Source organism: Triplophysa dalaica, chromosome 22 (genome assembly GCF_015846415.1).
Source record: "Triplophysa dalaica isolate WHDGS20190420 chromosome 22, ASM1584641v1, whole genome shotgun sequence".
NCBI lineage: Eukaryota > Metazoa > Chordata > Actinopteri > Cypriniformes > Nemacheilidae > Triplophysa > Triplophysa dalaica.
In genome coordinates this window covers 11,334,090-11,350,624 of record NC_079563.1, presented here as the reverse complement: position 1 = coordinate 11,350,624, position 16,535 = coordinate 11,334,090, and the positions used below count along the sequence as shown (strand labels likewise).

The 16,535-nt window shown below is 39.5% G+C and overlaps 1 protein-coding gene across 2 annotated transcripts in view; it reads left to right on the top strand.

Moving 5' to 3' along the window:
* The window catches only part of tiam1a (TIAM Rac1 associated GEF 1a), a 61,702-nt gene that overhangs the window by 20,594 nt on the left and 24,573 nt on the right, over positions 1–16,535 (top strand). For both annotated transcript variants that reach the window (XM_056736508.1, XM_056736507.1), the window contains exons 2-7: positions 9,224–9,316; positions 10,063–11,005; positions 12,554–13,034; positions 13,630–13,802; positions 15,010–15,234; positions 15,937–16,122. In XM_056736508.1, the coding sequence (XP_056592486.1) occupies positions 10,073–11,005; positions 12,554–13,034; positions 13,630–13,802; positions 15,010–15,234; positions 15,937–16,122 (1,998 nt within the window). In that variant the 5' untranslated portion in view covers positions 9,224–9,316; positions 10,063–10,072. The remainder of the gene's footprint in view (positions 1–9,223; positions 9,317–10,062; positions 11,006–12,553; positions 13,035–13,629; positions 13,803–15,009; positions 15,235–15,936; positions 16,123–16,535) is intronic.

The following is a 16,535-nucleotide window of genomic DNA, read 5'->3' as shown; positions in this document are numbered from 1 at the left end:
TGGAGTCTTTCACCTCCTCCTATTCTCTTTTCTTTTCTTAAAGCAGCACTTTGTCTGCGATGCTCCATTTGTTGACGCAGGTGCGAAATGTTCAGAATCAGAGAGTGGAAAAACGAAAGAACCGTGGCATCCCGGCACTCAAAATTACCCCTCCTTCACAAACGAAGTCTCTAAAGCCTTAATGGATGGCTTGGAGCCTTATGAGCACGCTCACTTCCTCTCTCTCTCTCTCACTCCCTCTCTCCATCGACCTGTCAGGGCTTGTAGGTTGTTCGGATCAGCTGTGAAAGTTTCCGTTGGTTGGCCTCAGGTGTGCTAAGGAATGGGTTGTAAAGCACTGGTTTGGCTTTCCTCAACCCCCCCACACCCCCAAACCCCACCCCCTCTCTTCCTGTCCATCGGGGCTTCCTGCCAGACGGAAAGAGCCGTGGGCACGGAGCCAAATCCTGATCCTACCTCTCATTTACTGTCCGCCATAGGAATCCCTCTGCTACGAGTGTGTGTGCGTTCGTTCTGGATGTGTGAACGGCCAGCATTTGCAGTCCTTCTCTCACACAACACTTGATAGGAGCTGTTCAGACGTAAGCGTCCCAGACGTACGAGAACAGAGTGCTTATTCGGGAACAAAAAAAAACAAATCTGTGGAAAGCACATTTACTTTTATTGTGAAATATGTCCGCTGAGCTCTGCCATTGTAAGACCTGTGTTGCTCTATTAGTAGACACGGGTTCTAATCTGGTTTGTGTTCCCCTTTTTATGAAAAGCATATCTAAAAATTATGTAGTGTCTGTATTCCGAACAGCAAAGAAACATTAAATCATAATTTGAAGTACAAATATGTGGTACGACTACAGGTGTGAGTGAACGAGGTTTCAACCACAGCATTTAGATAAAACTGTAGTACAGTTATGTCTCATGTGTCTCATGTAAAGCTTACAGTAACAGCACCTGTTTTAACATTCATCTCTCTCTTTAGCATCGTAAGCAAAACACACCGTCCACATTCATCCCTTTGTTTCAGACCCATCCCATTTCTCTCTTTTTTTCCCCCGGACTGGCACTCTTTGTTCAAGCATGTCATTGGAAGTGTGTAAATCGCGAGCCCCTCAGCCAAACATGTCTCCCCTCTGATCGGCGAGAGGACCCATCTGCGCTGCTCCTCTACCTCCTCTTCTCCTCCTGCATGTCATCATTTCATTCTCCCCAGACAGAGGACACAAATTAGCCCCATTTACACTCCATTTCCCCTAACTTCACTGCCTATAACCAGATAATGACTCCTGCATCTAGATGAATTGGGATGATAAGAGTGATTTGTGAGGGTGCGTGTGTGCGTGTGTGTTAGCAGGATGAAGACATTAGCATGGCCATTGTGTATCAATATGAAAAATCACACACACCTGATGAAATAAAGGAGTAAGCCACAGGAGGACGTGAAGTATTGAGTTTACCACACGTGAGTGGTTGTCTTTGGCATGGCATGAAATAGTGTTTTAGGTCCCCTATGTGTTGCCTGCAGTCAGTCAGTCAGTCAGACGTAATTACAGAACCAAAGACTCTCTCTTCCCCCTCTGAGAGGTTTAAATGTGTTGAATGAGAGCGCTAGATGAGATGCTAGATCTGTGTTGGAGATGAGAAAGGTTTGGAGGAGCATACAGTGTGGGTCTTTTAGTCCAGAGAGGGCTTAGCTTTAGACGTGTTCGTCTCAAGGCAGGGCATCTCCTGATCCCTCTTTATCTACAGGATCTAAGAAGCGAGATCTTGACGGTCCCTTTAAAGATTGTGAGAAGTCACAGCGCAAATCTGCAGTTTTTCTATGTCGATACAGTTTGCATTTGGAGATTACAGTGATGTAATAACAGTTTTTTTGAATGTAGAAGCACAACAAAATAATTCACAACCAGGGCAGGTTTGCATAAAAAAATACTTAAAATGTGTAAACGACGCCTTTCAGAAATTCGGCTTTGCAGGGTATCTTGTCTTCGTGAATTTTCATTTATTAAACAGATATCCTAACCATAGGATGTCACCCTGGTGTATTATCTTTTCCTTTTTGTTCACGCTGGGACAAAAGGAGCTGAGATAACTCAGCATTCCCTTCATGGTGCGTTATTTGGTCTAAAGATGAAACAGGGTCGGTGAGAGGACATAATCATAATCCTCCTCCACAATCCAGACATTCACAATAAGGTCATACAGTATACGTTATTGAATTAGTTAACTAATAATGAGGATTCTGTTTTATATTGTTTATTAATTTTGGTATATTGTAAAGAAAAAACACTATTTTCTATTTAAAGTGTTAGTTTAAAAAAGCAATACTTTGTAAACGTAAAGCTTTTAATTTGAATATACAGTATAGCTGCTGTTCTCCATATTTCTCAACACACAGATAAAGCTGTTCCTCATTATTAGCAATCCTTTATGTTTGTCACTGCGAATTTGGACATCTGATGTATCGGAAGGACAGCGACAATATGTAGAGATTAACATTAACAAAAGACAGGACTGTTCATTGTTAGTTCATGTTAACTTTTACAACCTAGTAAAGTCATCTACACAGTAAAGCCTCCCCACATTAAAAGCAATGAACGTTTATTCTTGTTATTATAATTCTGTGTATTTATTGCTGGATGGAAACTACTTTTCGGCAATTGCTAAGAAAGCAGACTAAGAACATACATTTTAAAGTAGTAGTGTCTCTGTGCCCCTTCATAAAACTGGGGAGGCGGGGGGTCAGGAGCATCGATGGTCTGTGTTTAAAGTGGTAAACTCTCATTACTCGCTCATTGAGATTTGTCAAGCACAGACACGGCCAGGGGCTCGGGGACATGAGGGAGGAGTCCTGTCACTTCATTTGGATTAATGGACAGTTAATATCTCCCGCCTTTGAAGATGCTGTCTGAAGAGCTGCTCATATGGAAACGCTTCTCCATGCTGTCACGCACACGGATATATGATAACACTTTTGTTGAATTTTGAGAAATATACTCAAGCACATTGTTCAGGTTTGGGAGTACTTTCATATTACGTGATATGAATTTCCGCATTATCAGGTTCTCAGCCCCCTTCCATGGAACAGATATTAATCTTCCCATTCAAAACTATATAACGTTTCCTTGAAGCAAGGGTCGTGTGTAACACAAGCATATATTTTTTTTCTGATAAACTTCTTATGAACTCTCCTTAAGATCCTCTTTGTCTTTAATCTTACTATCAGCTTCAGATTTTTCTATCTCTCCCACTCCTTTGCCGAGTCCCCAGGGAATTTTGTTATGGCTTTCAAGTCCCTCTCATCTCAAGTTAAATTGGTCATTCCTCTGTCGGGAATCTGTGGAAGAATGTGAGGGGAGAGTCGCCCCTGGGCCGGGTGTGTTTCAGAGGGATTGGGGTGTAGGGTCAATGGCGGGTATTGTTTAAAAGGAACATGACCGAGCTCCACGCACCTATTAGTCGTGTATGTGGATGCACTTAAATTAGTTTCCCCAACTCAAAGATCAACACTGTTAAACTGGAAGTGGATTTATAGGGCTCCTGTTATAAACTGAATGGGATATATCACTGCTGGTCCTCTGAAACCTCCATGTTTTGGGATTTTTATTTTTTGCCATCACATTTTCACTGGGCTTTATAGATATCTAGCCTATAAACAGTATTTAAAGTGCCTAAATAGTATTTAATCATATAAAAAATACTGTCTTTCTTCCATTTCAGAGAAGGACAGCGGTGATATAATAACGGCACTATTTGGAAAAAATACCTGCTTTGTTTACATCTAAATTTCATATAATCACTTTTTTAAATAGCATTTAAGGTTTGTGACTAAGCAAAATTACACTTTAAAGAATCGTAAAAAGATCCACAGTAGAGGAAGCAAGAGAGAGAGAGCACTCTTTCCTTGTTCATACATGTTAGTGAACGAATAAAAGAGAGGGACAAAAACAAAAAAGATGAAGGGAAATAGGAGGAAGCCATTATAAGTTGATACCTGAGAACATTGAGTGTGGGTGTTGACAGGTAGCGAGTGTATTTTTTTAAGGTCTATTCAGACAAGAGTCTGCACAAGTCAAATAATATATAATATTATATATATATATATATATATATATATATATATATAATACGTTTTCTTGGCTCTGCTAGAAATTGGTAGTTGATCTTGAGTTAAACATTTTGCCAATTTGGCATCACTATAGAATTCCAAAACCCCCCGTGCAGATTCCCTGCCCCGTTAATAATTGTTTATTAAACCTTTTGCTCAATGATGCTTTTAGCTGCTGGAGTAGTATTCTCAGCATCATCGAATAGGTTGATCCATGTTTTGTGTCACATTTAATTTTATTCCCGCAAAAATTGTATAGATTTATGGTCGGTGTACATTTTTTATGGCATTCACTTTTATCCAAAGTGACAAATAGTGCTTTTAAAGGAGTGGTGTCATCAGTCTGTGTGTTTGGTGGGAATGCTCTACCAATTAAAGGTCCAATGTGTAATTTTTTTGGAAGATCTATTGCCAGAAATCCAATTTAATATACATAACTATGTGTAAAACGACCTTACATAATGAAGCGTTATGTTTTTATTACCTTAGAACGAGCTATTTCTATTTACATACACCGCGGGTCCACTTACTTGGAATTCGCCATGTTGTTTCTACAGTGGCCCTAAAGGGACAAACTGCTCTAGAGTAGGTTTATAAATAAGTTATCTCCTTCTGCAAATGAGTGAAAACGTGATGACATCTTATCCCTGTGTCAGCCACCGTAGTGCTTCGAAAGGAAGGGCTGGAGTGAGCTGTTGGTCGCAACTTACAACTTCACCTCTAGATGTCGCTAAATTCCATTCACTGGACCTTAAAGATTTACAAAGAAATTCCTATTGCTCTATACTAAACCAGGGGTTCCCAAAATAGGGGTCGGGACCCCGCTGGGGGTCGCAAGGCCGTGAGGCTGGGATACCAAGATGATTTCCAGAAATATTTTTTTATTATAAGGAATAGTGTATTTAATCAATAAGTGTAACAAAACATAAAAATGGAGGGGAGAGAAGCGCCGCAGACAGAAGGCCTTCGTCCTCAGGTACGAAAAGAGGCCAGCATTTGTATAAAGAGGACATCCTAAAATCTACATTTCGTTAAAAAACATCAAATGTATAGTATATTTAAAAGAAATTCTTGTTGGACACACAATGTTGATCAGTACGTATGTGTATCTATGGGATAATCGGTCAGCCGAGAATTGCACAGAGCGTCTGGGTAGTGATTATCTATGTGTCTTTGTCTGTACTCTCTCAATTAGACTAATGAGAGCAGATCGAGCACATGCAAAATTTCAGATGCCATCTGAAGGAACAATGGATTGCATTTCTGATCCTCTCTCTTCTGCTTTTCTCTGCGATTGAGACGGATAAAAGCCCCCGTAGCTTACCCACAACACTCTGCACCAGTGCTGGGCTTTGGGGAGATTTTAAACCTTGCTCTTTGCTTCAGGCCTTAAAGACATTCAGAAACAAAAAACGAAGCACTAGACTAATGGGAGCGCAGAGAGTAATGCATTTCTGCTTTTTCTGTCCACCATCACAGCCTTTCTTTGTTTGTCTCGTGAATATTCCATCATGAATGACTAATATGAGTCTCAGAGTGCTTTTCTTTCTTTTCTAATAGAAATATTTACGATATTATAATATCTGACTGAATTAAGCTTCGTAATTGAGTTATCAGACTTCATTTCCGAGGACAATTCCGCAGGAGTTGTTCTTAAGCAGGCCTGTCTGTACTTTAATCATTTTTAATATGATATGTGAAGACATTTCAGATGATTACTCCAGTAATGATAGATTTCAGGATGTGTAGCAGCAGAATTTAATATCGAAGGCTGTTATTTGTTTTCATTGCCATCTTTCGTGCCTATCATGCGTTTATGCTTCAGTTTTGAGAGAGTTAGAGAAGGTAAAGTCAAGTTTTAGTGCGGTTCATTGGAATAGAAAGTTAGGAGTTTTCAAAAGATTGCTTTTCGTCATCTGTGGGCTGTTTAATGCAAACTATACAAGACGCAAAAGGAAACAAAGCATTGTGGACACCCAGTCCCATATCGCCATGTGCGTGCTGGTGATCTATTCTGTTGTCTTCCTTTCACCCAAAACAAAAGAGTATCTGAAGGAGGGAGAGGGACGTTTGCCAGAGTCGGTCCATTTTATTATTTTATTAGAATTCTCACCCTATTCACAACCAAACATTAGCCTTACGCTCATGAGCGTTCAACGAAAAAGAATAGAATTTAATCAAATATTTGGACAAAATAACTGCTAAACTTATTTACAGTTGTCCGTTGTTGATTTTGTTTAGTTAAATACATTTAAAGATTTATTTTTAAACCAGGAAATATACTTTTTGTATAGAGTTCGGCTCTTTTTAATCCAACGTTGGGTTGAAAATAATCCCGCATTTTAGAGTGCATCTATCAATCCAGCCTTTTTCTTCTCACATATAAAACATTTTCAACTCAAATCAATATTTCATGTCTAAAGTTTTATTTATTTGGTCAGTTGTCTAATAATGTGCGGTTGGATTGTATTATTGGAACAACAAAAAAAACCTTAAGGCAATATACCCCAATACTGATCAAGCGTCTTAATTTGTGTCTACTGACCCGCTGACTGTACATCATCCTTTACTTTTAGTTCTTGGTTTTAACTTATGGAGCATATTTATACCTTTGTGTTTGAGTATAAGCTTGAACCCGTTGGCGTATTTATAAGACAAATGTGTTTGTGTCTGTGTGTGGTGTAATAACGGAGCCCAGGGTAGCACATCCTTCATACCGCGTGAAATGAAGTGGAGGAGGTGTCCTTCTAAGTGCCTGTGATTAAAGTTTCACAGTGAGACTCAGAAAGCCATTCCACCATCTCACACCCTTCCTTCATCCTCTCCACCTGCTTCCACCCCGCAGGAGATGTTCGGCTGTGCACTGACACAAACTCATTCAACATGATGAAATTTTAGGATGTCTTAACCCAGACCCGGTTTGTGTACAAGTCATCACTGAGGTGTTTGTGCAAGCCCTGTTGTCGTCACTCCTAGATTTATCACATCTTATTGCTTATGAATCCCACCAGGGACGTACAAGAATATCATGTAGGTGAGGAGGAGAGAGAGAGTGGGCTGCAGGTCAAGCGGTTCATTCGCTGACTCACGTTTTCTTCTCAGCTCCGTATTGCGGTTTCTCTCATCCATTTTCGCTAACCTTTCAGTTATGACTGCAATGACATTTTAACTCAGGATCCCCGCTGAGATCTTCCATCTGGTGTGTTTTTCTTAAAGCTGATGGTTCGATGTTTAATGGATTTGTATCAGATGGTATTAAATATGTGCTCTAATAATATGCATATGTTTATTTACCAATACTGTAGAACTCACATTAAGATAAATGGTTTACTTGTAGCAAGGCTTTTAAATAGCCATTTAAACTTTATTTTATTGTTTATTTTTCATGACTCTTTATATTTTATTTTGTGTATTGTATATTGTATTTTTTTATTTTATTTCACTTTTTTATTTTATTTTGTATATAAATATATATATATTCATTTTATTTCATTTTATTTTGACCCAGACTTTGGAAAAGGAGTGAATCGTGATCTATAGAGAAAAATGGGGTCAACTCTAGTTTACGTAACTCTGCATTGCAGTAAGTTCTGCTCCCATGTACGCAAACAAGTATGCGCATATTTCTCTGCAAGCTGTCAACACTAGAATAGAATGAGCATCATCTGAGTTCTCTTTTGTTTTATTTCTCTTTTGCCTTTAAGGTCTTGTTGACCATTGCTGCTGAGGCTGTACATGATCCAGATAAATAAACACTGACCCTAAAACACACACACACACACACACAGCTTCTGTTAGAGCCAGTGTTTGAATCACAAACCCTCCAATGGAGAGAATCAATTCACAAACACTATCTAGAATTTTTTTTTTTTTTGATTTTTACATTTACTAACTCTTTCACCGCCATTGATGAGTTATCTCGTCATTAAAAAAAAACACTTCCCCGCCAAAGACGAGTTTTTACGGCTATCAGTAGTAGTACTGTTTTACAGCAGGTGGCACTATTACCCATCACTGGGAAAAACTACAGAATCCCAGAACCTAGAACGTATATGTTTGAGCGGTTATTAATGATTGTAATCTGAGCGGAATCTTTGACAAAAAACGTTTATTATCTCAGCTGTTTAATTAAAGAAACTGAAGAAACCTACCCACATCTATGGAGTGATAAAAAATGAACAAATGAAGATAGAAGAATACGGTTTCTTTTGTTTAAAGGCTGAGTCTCTTTTCTTTCATATGACATATTGTTTGTATATTTATTCTTTACAGAAAATTTACTGTGAGCCATGAAATTGGGGTGAAAATGTTAAAAAACGCTGGCGTAGACTGGCAACTTTTTTTTTAAGAGGCTGATGGCGAATGAGCCAAGGAATATTTGGTGATTTACAAAACATCACTCAATACTTTACATTGCTTTGAATAATCTTTATTGTTCTCCTCACTTTGTTTAAGTTGCTACTAAATGCCTATATGTACACGTTGGAGACTAGGGTATTGCTAGGTGTTCTGGTGTAAAATTCTATAAAATATGGCTCAGGTCTATCTTTATTTGAAAATTGGTATGAACACAAATGCATTGTAAGTCGCTTTCCTCAAAATACATAAATTGTTGTGAACCGGGATCAATATACCCATTCCCTTCTTCTGTCTCCATCTTTCTCAGTATTTTTATTCTCAGTATTTCCAGCCAGGTCATTCTGGGGCTAATCCATTAAGCGTGCTCAGAGGATGTAAAGTCTCATCTATCTTCTCATACCTACTGCAGAACGGAGATGAGGCTCCATCTTTTCTCCATGTATTAAAGGAAATTAGGTCAGATTGGCATTGAGCAAGATATCGCTGGGGTTCAGCTTTAACACTGCTGCTAGGTTACCTTGATCTTTTGTCATAATTACCTTATTGTTGGCTTCTTCTAAACACGAAGCTCAGAAAATTCCTTCTCTCATGCAGCACGGAGAGAAACAACAGAAAGTATTGTTAAGTGTTGTGTGTATTTGTGGCTGAACCATCGGGTGTGCGTTCGGGTTGTTATCAACTATTACATCTTCAGAAATTCGAAACCACTAATAAATCTTTGTTCTCTTTGTTTAAAAATGTCTATTGTGTTTTTTTTTTCAGGGAAAACCACCTTAGGGCTGATCAGGACCATGAAGTCTAAAAATAGGATTACGGCTTTTTGGAAACCTATCTGATCCATTGGTTCTACCTCAGGTACGGTTGCAAATTACATCAACATGAAAAAGCATTGCACATAATATTTGATGTCTATTTTTATATAATATTGGCATTTTATATCTAATATTGGCTAAATAACATGACTTGGTTCTAAATTGTGTACTAAATAATAAATATGATTTTAAAACGTTTGGGTTTCACTTAATATCTGATCACATTACTGTTACCTTTTTAGGAGTATGACTAATTTAACAATTATATTTTAATAGATTTGTTCCACCAAGTTCAACAGTTTATAACTAAGATGTGCATATTATGGACTGACTAATGGAGATCAATGTAAAAATTCTCACTGCAGGAGGTTGAAAGGTTTCACATCTTTCTCTCTCTCTCTCTCTCTCTCTCTCTCTCTCTCTCGTTCTGTGTTAGTCAGATTTTCAACTCTCACTTTTAGTGACGGTGCGACTGATTTTCCTCCGCATTCTATATAGATCACTAATTTGTTTACTCCGTCTTCACTGTAAAAGCTCTCAAATCCTAAAATCGAGCCTTGCGTAAAATTGGACGGATCGGGTATGCTTCCCCTCAGCTCTAAGACCTCCTTTTACGAAGTCTCTAGATACTATCTCAAAAAGAATGAATGTTGTGTTTCCTAGTTGTTCGAGTTTAAGAGCCCCAAAGACTTTCAAATCTATCAACAATTGAACCAACATGTTGTGCTTTTAAAGACATCTTTAGTATCTCGTAGATCTCAACTTCATCTCTGTTTTTGTCTCTCGCAGGCGTTAAATCATGGGGAACGTTGAGAGCCAAAATGGAGACCAAACCTACCACAGCGACAGGCAGGGCCACCTATCACGAAAGCACATGACCCGATCGCTTCGCATCTCCAACAAGCATTCTCGCCGTTCACGTCACGCCTCATCCTGCAAGGGTGAGCACCGCAACTCTGAGACCAGTACCAGATCCAGCAGCACCCCTTCCATCCCACAATCCCTTAGTGAAAACGGCCTTGAACCCTTTAATAAACCCAATGCTCTGGAGGGTTATGGAGGTACCATTTGGGTTGACCGTATGTCCATTAACCTACGACCAGTGTCTTTCCATGACAACATGGGGGATCCCACCATCACCCCAGGCTCAGAGGATGGTGTGGAGATGGATACCGTGGTTCCAGAAAGCTGTGATGAAACAAAACTTTTCATGAGCGAAGACACTTATCTGCAGAGAACTAGAGATGGTCCTCGGGAAGGCAGCAGCTTTAAGAAGAAACGCTCCAAATCTGCAGATATGTGGAGAGAGGATTCAATGGAGTTCTCGCTCTCAGATCTAAGCCAGGAGCATCTGGCCAGCACAGAGGAGATCATCGGGCAGAGCGAGAATGGAGATAAAGGATTCGCTAATTGTGGAGGTAGACATCGCACCTCCAGCACACGGACTCTTGAGACTCAGTCTGGAGAGAGAGCAAACTCTTTGGATGAACTTTGCGTGCAGAGGCTTCCTCCTCTCCGTGGATCCCACCATCACTATAACGGTCATGGTTCTGAGAGGACCAAAGGGGGAGTGATGAACGGCGAGGTATTGTCTCCATCAGAGGAGGAAGGGAACGGATATGGAGCGTTTACTCTTCCTTGTCGCCGCTCTCACTGCTTATCCGAGGGGCTGTCCAATCACAAGGCTCCCATCTGCTCACGTATGCAAGGCCGGCGTGCGCAGACAACACATGTGAGTTATGCTTCTGACACATGGCTTTGTACATCCTCCCAAAATAAAAATGAATAATAATTCAGGTGTTGTGTCCCCTGACTGTTATGAATCATGAACTTCCGAGCAATCTAGTGACCAATTATTTTAAAACTTTACAACAAAGTCAAATTTCTGTCATCATTTATTTAACCTTACTCTGTTTTGTGAGATTTTGCCTCATGTTGGAATTTGTTGGACATGGTGCTCACATGGTTTATTTCTATACAATGAAAGTTAATGGTGACCATTTGAGGAACCAAGATCCAAAGCTTACTATTAATGATAAATGTACAATAAGAACAGTCCATATACCTTGTGCACTATTAAACATGTCTTATGAAGGTATACAAACTCTTTGCGTGAGGGAAAAAGCAGAAATGTAAGTTAGAATTCTCAGAAATCTTGGAATGTAACAAAATTACTTGAGAGGAGTTTAACAGACGATGGTCACAATTCATATCATTGTATAGATAAGAAATAGATCAACATTGTAACACTGTCCTTCCCAAAGCTATTAATAATCACAGTTTTGTAACAACGTGAGGGTGACTAAATGATACATTTTGGCATTAAGTACAGAAGGCAATGCATCATGTGACCCAAGACCTGAATAAAGAATGAATCCCTTAAAGGGATAGTTCACCCAAAAATGAAAATCCTGTCATAATTTATTCACCCTGTCGTCATTTCAAACCTGTTTGACTTTCTTTCTTCTGCACAACACAAAAGAAGATATTTTGAAGAGCGTTGGTAACTGAACAGCGGCGGTACCGATTGACTTGGCGAATGAAGTGATTGGGGACTACTGTTGTATGGTTACTAGAATTCTTCGAAATATCTTCTATTGCAGAAGATTTATGCAGGTTTGAAATGACATGAAGGTGACATTTTTAAGGTGAACTATCACTTTAATGGTTTCTCTGATAGAGGCCTTTAAAAGTTGAATCTACTGTACTTTTAATCTACTGGGTCTTTAGTAAAATGTGAAAAGCGAACAACATTTATCCCCAATTCAAACAGTCACGCTTTTAACTTTTTTTTTGTTCATATTTGATGTGTTCTGAACTTTGGAAGGTCTCAGAGGACACTTCACACACAAAAGCTCTGAGTCATGCTAACGCACCAATTTAAAGCTTCTGATTGGTTTTGAAACGTGATACTTCCCACAATCCACCTGACAGGAATTCTGGGAGGCAAAGACAGTGTTTTAATGCTAGAAAAGGGAAGCTGCACCTTCTCTATTGCACATTGTACGCAGTCATCATCTTTCTATTCCTCTTTCATGCACAGGTAAACAAGTTGAGAACAAGATTAGTTTCTTTCTTTGTATGCGCCAAAAGGGGAAAGAAAGAAGAGCTTTTTTGCAGCTCAATGGAAGTTTTTTTATAAAACTTCAATCCATTATTTAGGGTGTTCTGAGAAGAGTGGCTGTTTTGAGGATGTCCCATAAATATGTTCTGTCACTGTAGAGGGAGTGTCTTGTTTTATCCAAGTTAACTTGTACATCTTTTGTGCCCATTCGTGTAGGATATCACGGCAGGTGAAGGTAGCGAGTATGGAGACAGCGGAATCGACGGTGGTATGGCTGAAATCGATCACTCGTCACGCCGTTGCAAGGCCATGTCTGCGTCTTTCTCAGTGTACTCCACTGCTAGCGGGAGCATCTTCGCAGGAAGCGACAGCGGTAGCAGCAGCGGAGGTGGAGGAGACCGCGAACGCCAGTCGGGTAGAGATCAAGGGGTGTACGAGAACTTCCGTCAGGAGCTGGACCTGAACTCCAGACAGACGCGGGAATGCCTGGAGGAAGCCGGATCGGCCGCTAGCGACGAGAGGAGCAGCGGAACTCTCAGCTCCGCTTATCCATCGGACAATTTGCTCATCACGGCCCATGGCACGGTACGGAAGGCCGGCTTGCTGGCCGTGAAGAACTTCCTGATGCATAAGAAGAATAAGAGGGTGGAGCCTGCAGCAAAAAGGAAGTGGAAGCAATATTGGGTGTCACTGAAAGGTGAGGCTGTTTGAAAAAGCGTGCTACCTTACTCCTGTTATTTCTGTAGTGTATAGTATGCATACTGTGTAGTATGCACATTTTCTGTATGCTTTGAATGCACAGCAAATAATATAATAATAAACAACATAACACATAGTTTGTTGGGTATTGTATCCCACAATGCAATGCCATTTCTATTGTTAGTAATAAATGTTTTTATTCACTTTTTCAAGATTCATTTACATTTGGCAGACACCAGAGTAACTTACATTGCATTTTATTAAACATTATTTTTCTGACTATCTGCAATACCCTGGGATCGAACCCATGACCTTGGCATTCCTATTTCCACGCTCCAACCACTGAGCCATTGGAAAGCTCATTATTCATTATTTCATTATAGATTGATTATTTCATTAATTCAAGATTTTAGTCTTTATATAAAGATGTAACATGTAGTTTTATTAAAATATTAAATACAAGTGTGTCGCTTAAAATGCCCTGTCACTTATTTAAAATTCAAGTTGCAACTTGCAAGCCTAAAACTTTTCTAACAACTGTAATGTGAATTCGGTTTTCTAGTTTAACCCTCCTTCTCCTCTTCATATCTCAGGGTGCACTCTGTTTTTCTACGAAACCGATGGACGTTCTGGGATTGACCACAATAGCATTCACAAGCACGCTGTGTGGGTAGAAAACAGCATTGTCCAGGCTGTCCCTGAACACCCCAAAAAAGACTTTGTGTTTTGCTTAAGCAACGCACTGGGAGATGCCTTCCTATTTCAGGTAATTCAGCCTGAATCTCATAGAACTAATAATATTGTGGCTCTTAAATCTAGTTACATAACTGAAATTGTGCAGCCTACAGTGCTTTAAGGGATTGCAACCACAGGAGCATTTGAGTAGCTTTGGTGAAGGTACAAAAAGTACAAACACTGTCATTGGGATTGTACAATTTCAAAATGCACTTTTATGTACCATTTCAGTTCAGATATTTATAAATGTGGTACTTTGTATTTTTGAGGTACTATTTCTGGATCCAGTTGATCTAGAATCGTTGCAAACTGATTCTCACAGTGTTCAATGCATTTCTGTGTGACATTTTATTCAGTGACAGGTGACAACATCCTGCTCACCAGGTGACATTTGTAAAGGGTACCTAGTCACCTGGATTTGATGGACAGTCAAATCTCTTTGGCATTTGGTTAAAAATATATTGCTTTTTATGCTGGAAGAACGTTGTATTGCATTATATAAACATTATATTGCTTATGTAACTTCATATATATGGGAGGCTATGGGCATTTATTATGCGGCTGGCACAACTGATGCAGTATTCCACACTGAGCTTTATAAAATAACATTGTATTTGTTCCAAGAGGGATGTACTAACTGGTTGACCCTAGGCTAGAAAATATATTGAGCAGATCATTTTTCAGTAACGGCTTTAAATACAGTCTATGCTACATATAGAGAAATTGCATAATAAACATTTCCTTTTTTATCTTTCATTTTGTGCTCTGGCACTCTTTTTAATACACCAAACTGCCAAGGTGCCAAGTCATGCAACTTTGTTCATTCTTTAAAAACAAATATCCTGTTATTCAACTTTTGCTTATATGGTACCTTGAATTTAAGACTTACTTCAAAATTTAGAAGAATGTTGTTAACTGGACCCCTTTCACTCGCATTGGTTTCGTGTCCATACAATAGAAGTGAATGGGGTCCAGTGCAGTTCGGCCAAAAACTTTTCTTCAAATATCTTCTTTTTTGTTCTGAGGAAGAAAGTTATACAGGTTGAAATGACAAGAGGGTGAACTATCACTTTAAGTTGCCTCTATGGATTGACAGTACCCGCAATGACAGCTTATGATTTTAAATAATGTATTTTGTGCTATAACTACCATTTGTGTTGTTCAGTCCTAGTTAACCCATTTTTGTCATGTCAGTAAGCAGGAGCTATTGGTGATGTTTTGCATCCACTTGTTTTCAGACTTCAGGTCAAACGGAGTTGGAAAACTGGATAACTGCCATTCACTCAGCCTGCGCTGCGGCCGTCGCCCGCCAGCACCACCGCGATGACACGGTACGACTGGTGAGATCCGAGATCAAGAAGTTAGAGCAGAAGATCGACATGGATGAAAAAATGAAGAAGATGGGTGAAATGCAAGTCTCTTCTGTCAAGGATGCAAAAAAGAGGAAGACTATTCTGGAACAGGTATGATTCTATCAGTGCGGATCCCACCGTCATAAATCATAAATCTGTGCTTACGTCCACGAGCATTCGTTCTTTACTGAAAATATATCAGCTGTTTCTTTAACCTATTTACCATCATTTGATTTCTTCATTTGTTGGTTACACCCTTCAGAAATGATCCTTTAACTACAGTTTGCTTTGTTAACTAGGGCAGATGAATAATTGGTTTTGGTTTCCACAATTACAAGCAGATTTAGAGATAATCTAATAATTGTTTAGGTTTTCTGTGGTTTTTTATTTTTATATTGTGTGAATAAGATTATGTGTGCATTTAGATGTGACCTTTAAATATAATCTGTATAAATTTAATGGTTGATAAAAAGCTAAATGTGTGTATTAATGTATGATTGCGTGACTGTATGTGTTGTGTAGCTCTAAATTGGAGTGGAGGTGGGCATATACTCCTCCATAGTCTCTGAATAGACTCAGGTCATGCTGGCTTGGAGGAGGGCTGCTGACTAATGATATATACCAGCATCCTCATCCAGTACGAAACCGTATTAAAAACACTTCCCACATGCTCATAGTCAGCTGCTTAAGGGCTCTCAGCAGTGTGCAAATGCAGAAAACATGAAGTCCAGAGCACATTTAACTATTGACAACATAGAACAATGAGATCATTTTTATCCTATAACTTTTTTATTATATCTTTCTTTCTTTCAGATATTCCTCTGGGATCAGAATTTGGAGCAGTTTCATATGGATCTGTTTCGGTACCGCTGTTACCTGTCCAGCCTGCAGGGCGGCGAGCTTCCAAATCCCAAACGCCTACTCGCAGTTGCTTCCCGCCCTACCAAGCTGTCCATGGGTCGTCTGGGCATTTTTTCCGTATCATCCTTCCATGCCCTGGTATGAAATACACACACAATACTCTACACTCAATATCACTCTGCACGCATGCATTTTCTTTTGTTTTTATTCCTTGTACATCTTAACACATATTACAACACTTCGGCTTGCCACATTCCCTCTTTTTTCTTTCATTTACATATTTAAATGCATTTAGTTAACATGCACTTTATTTTAATCCACACCACAAAAGGCCCGTGAGCCGCCTGGCAGCTTGTTCTTGGCCCAGGTCCCAGCAGAAACTGTAACAAAACATGCGGATATCATTGTGTTTTTGTCATTCCTGTGGTCCAACCCAGAATGTGCAGAATGTGGTAATACGTAGACAAGAAATGCCTCCAACCACAACTGTCACAGTAAACTGTCACACAAGAGGCATAGAAGAGCAACTCCCTTCTGATTGCATAAGTCAA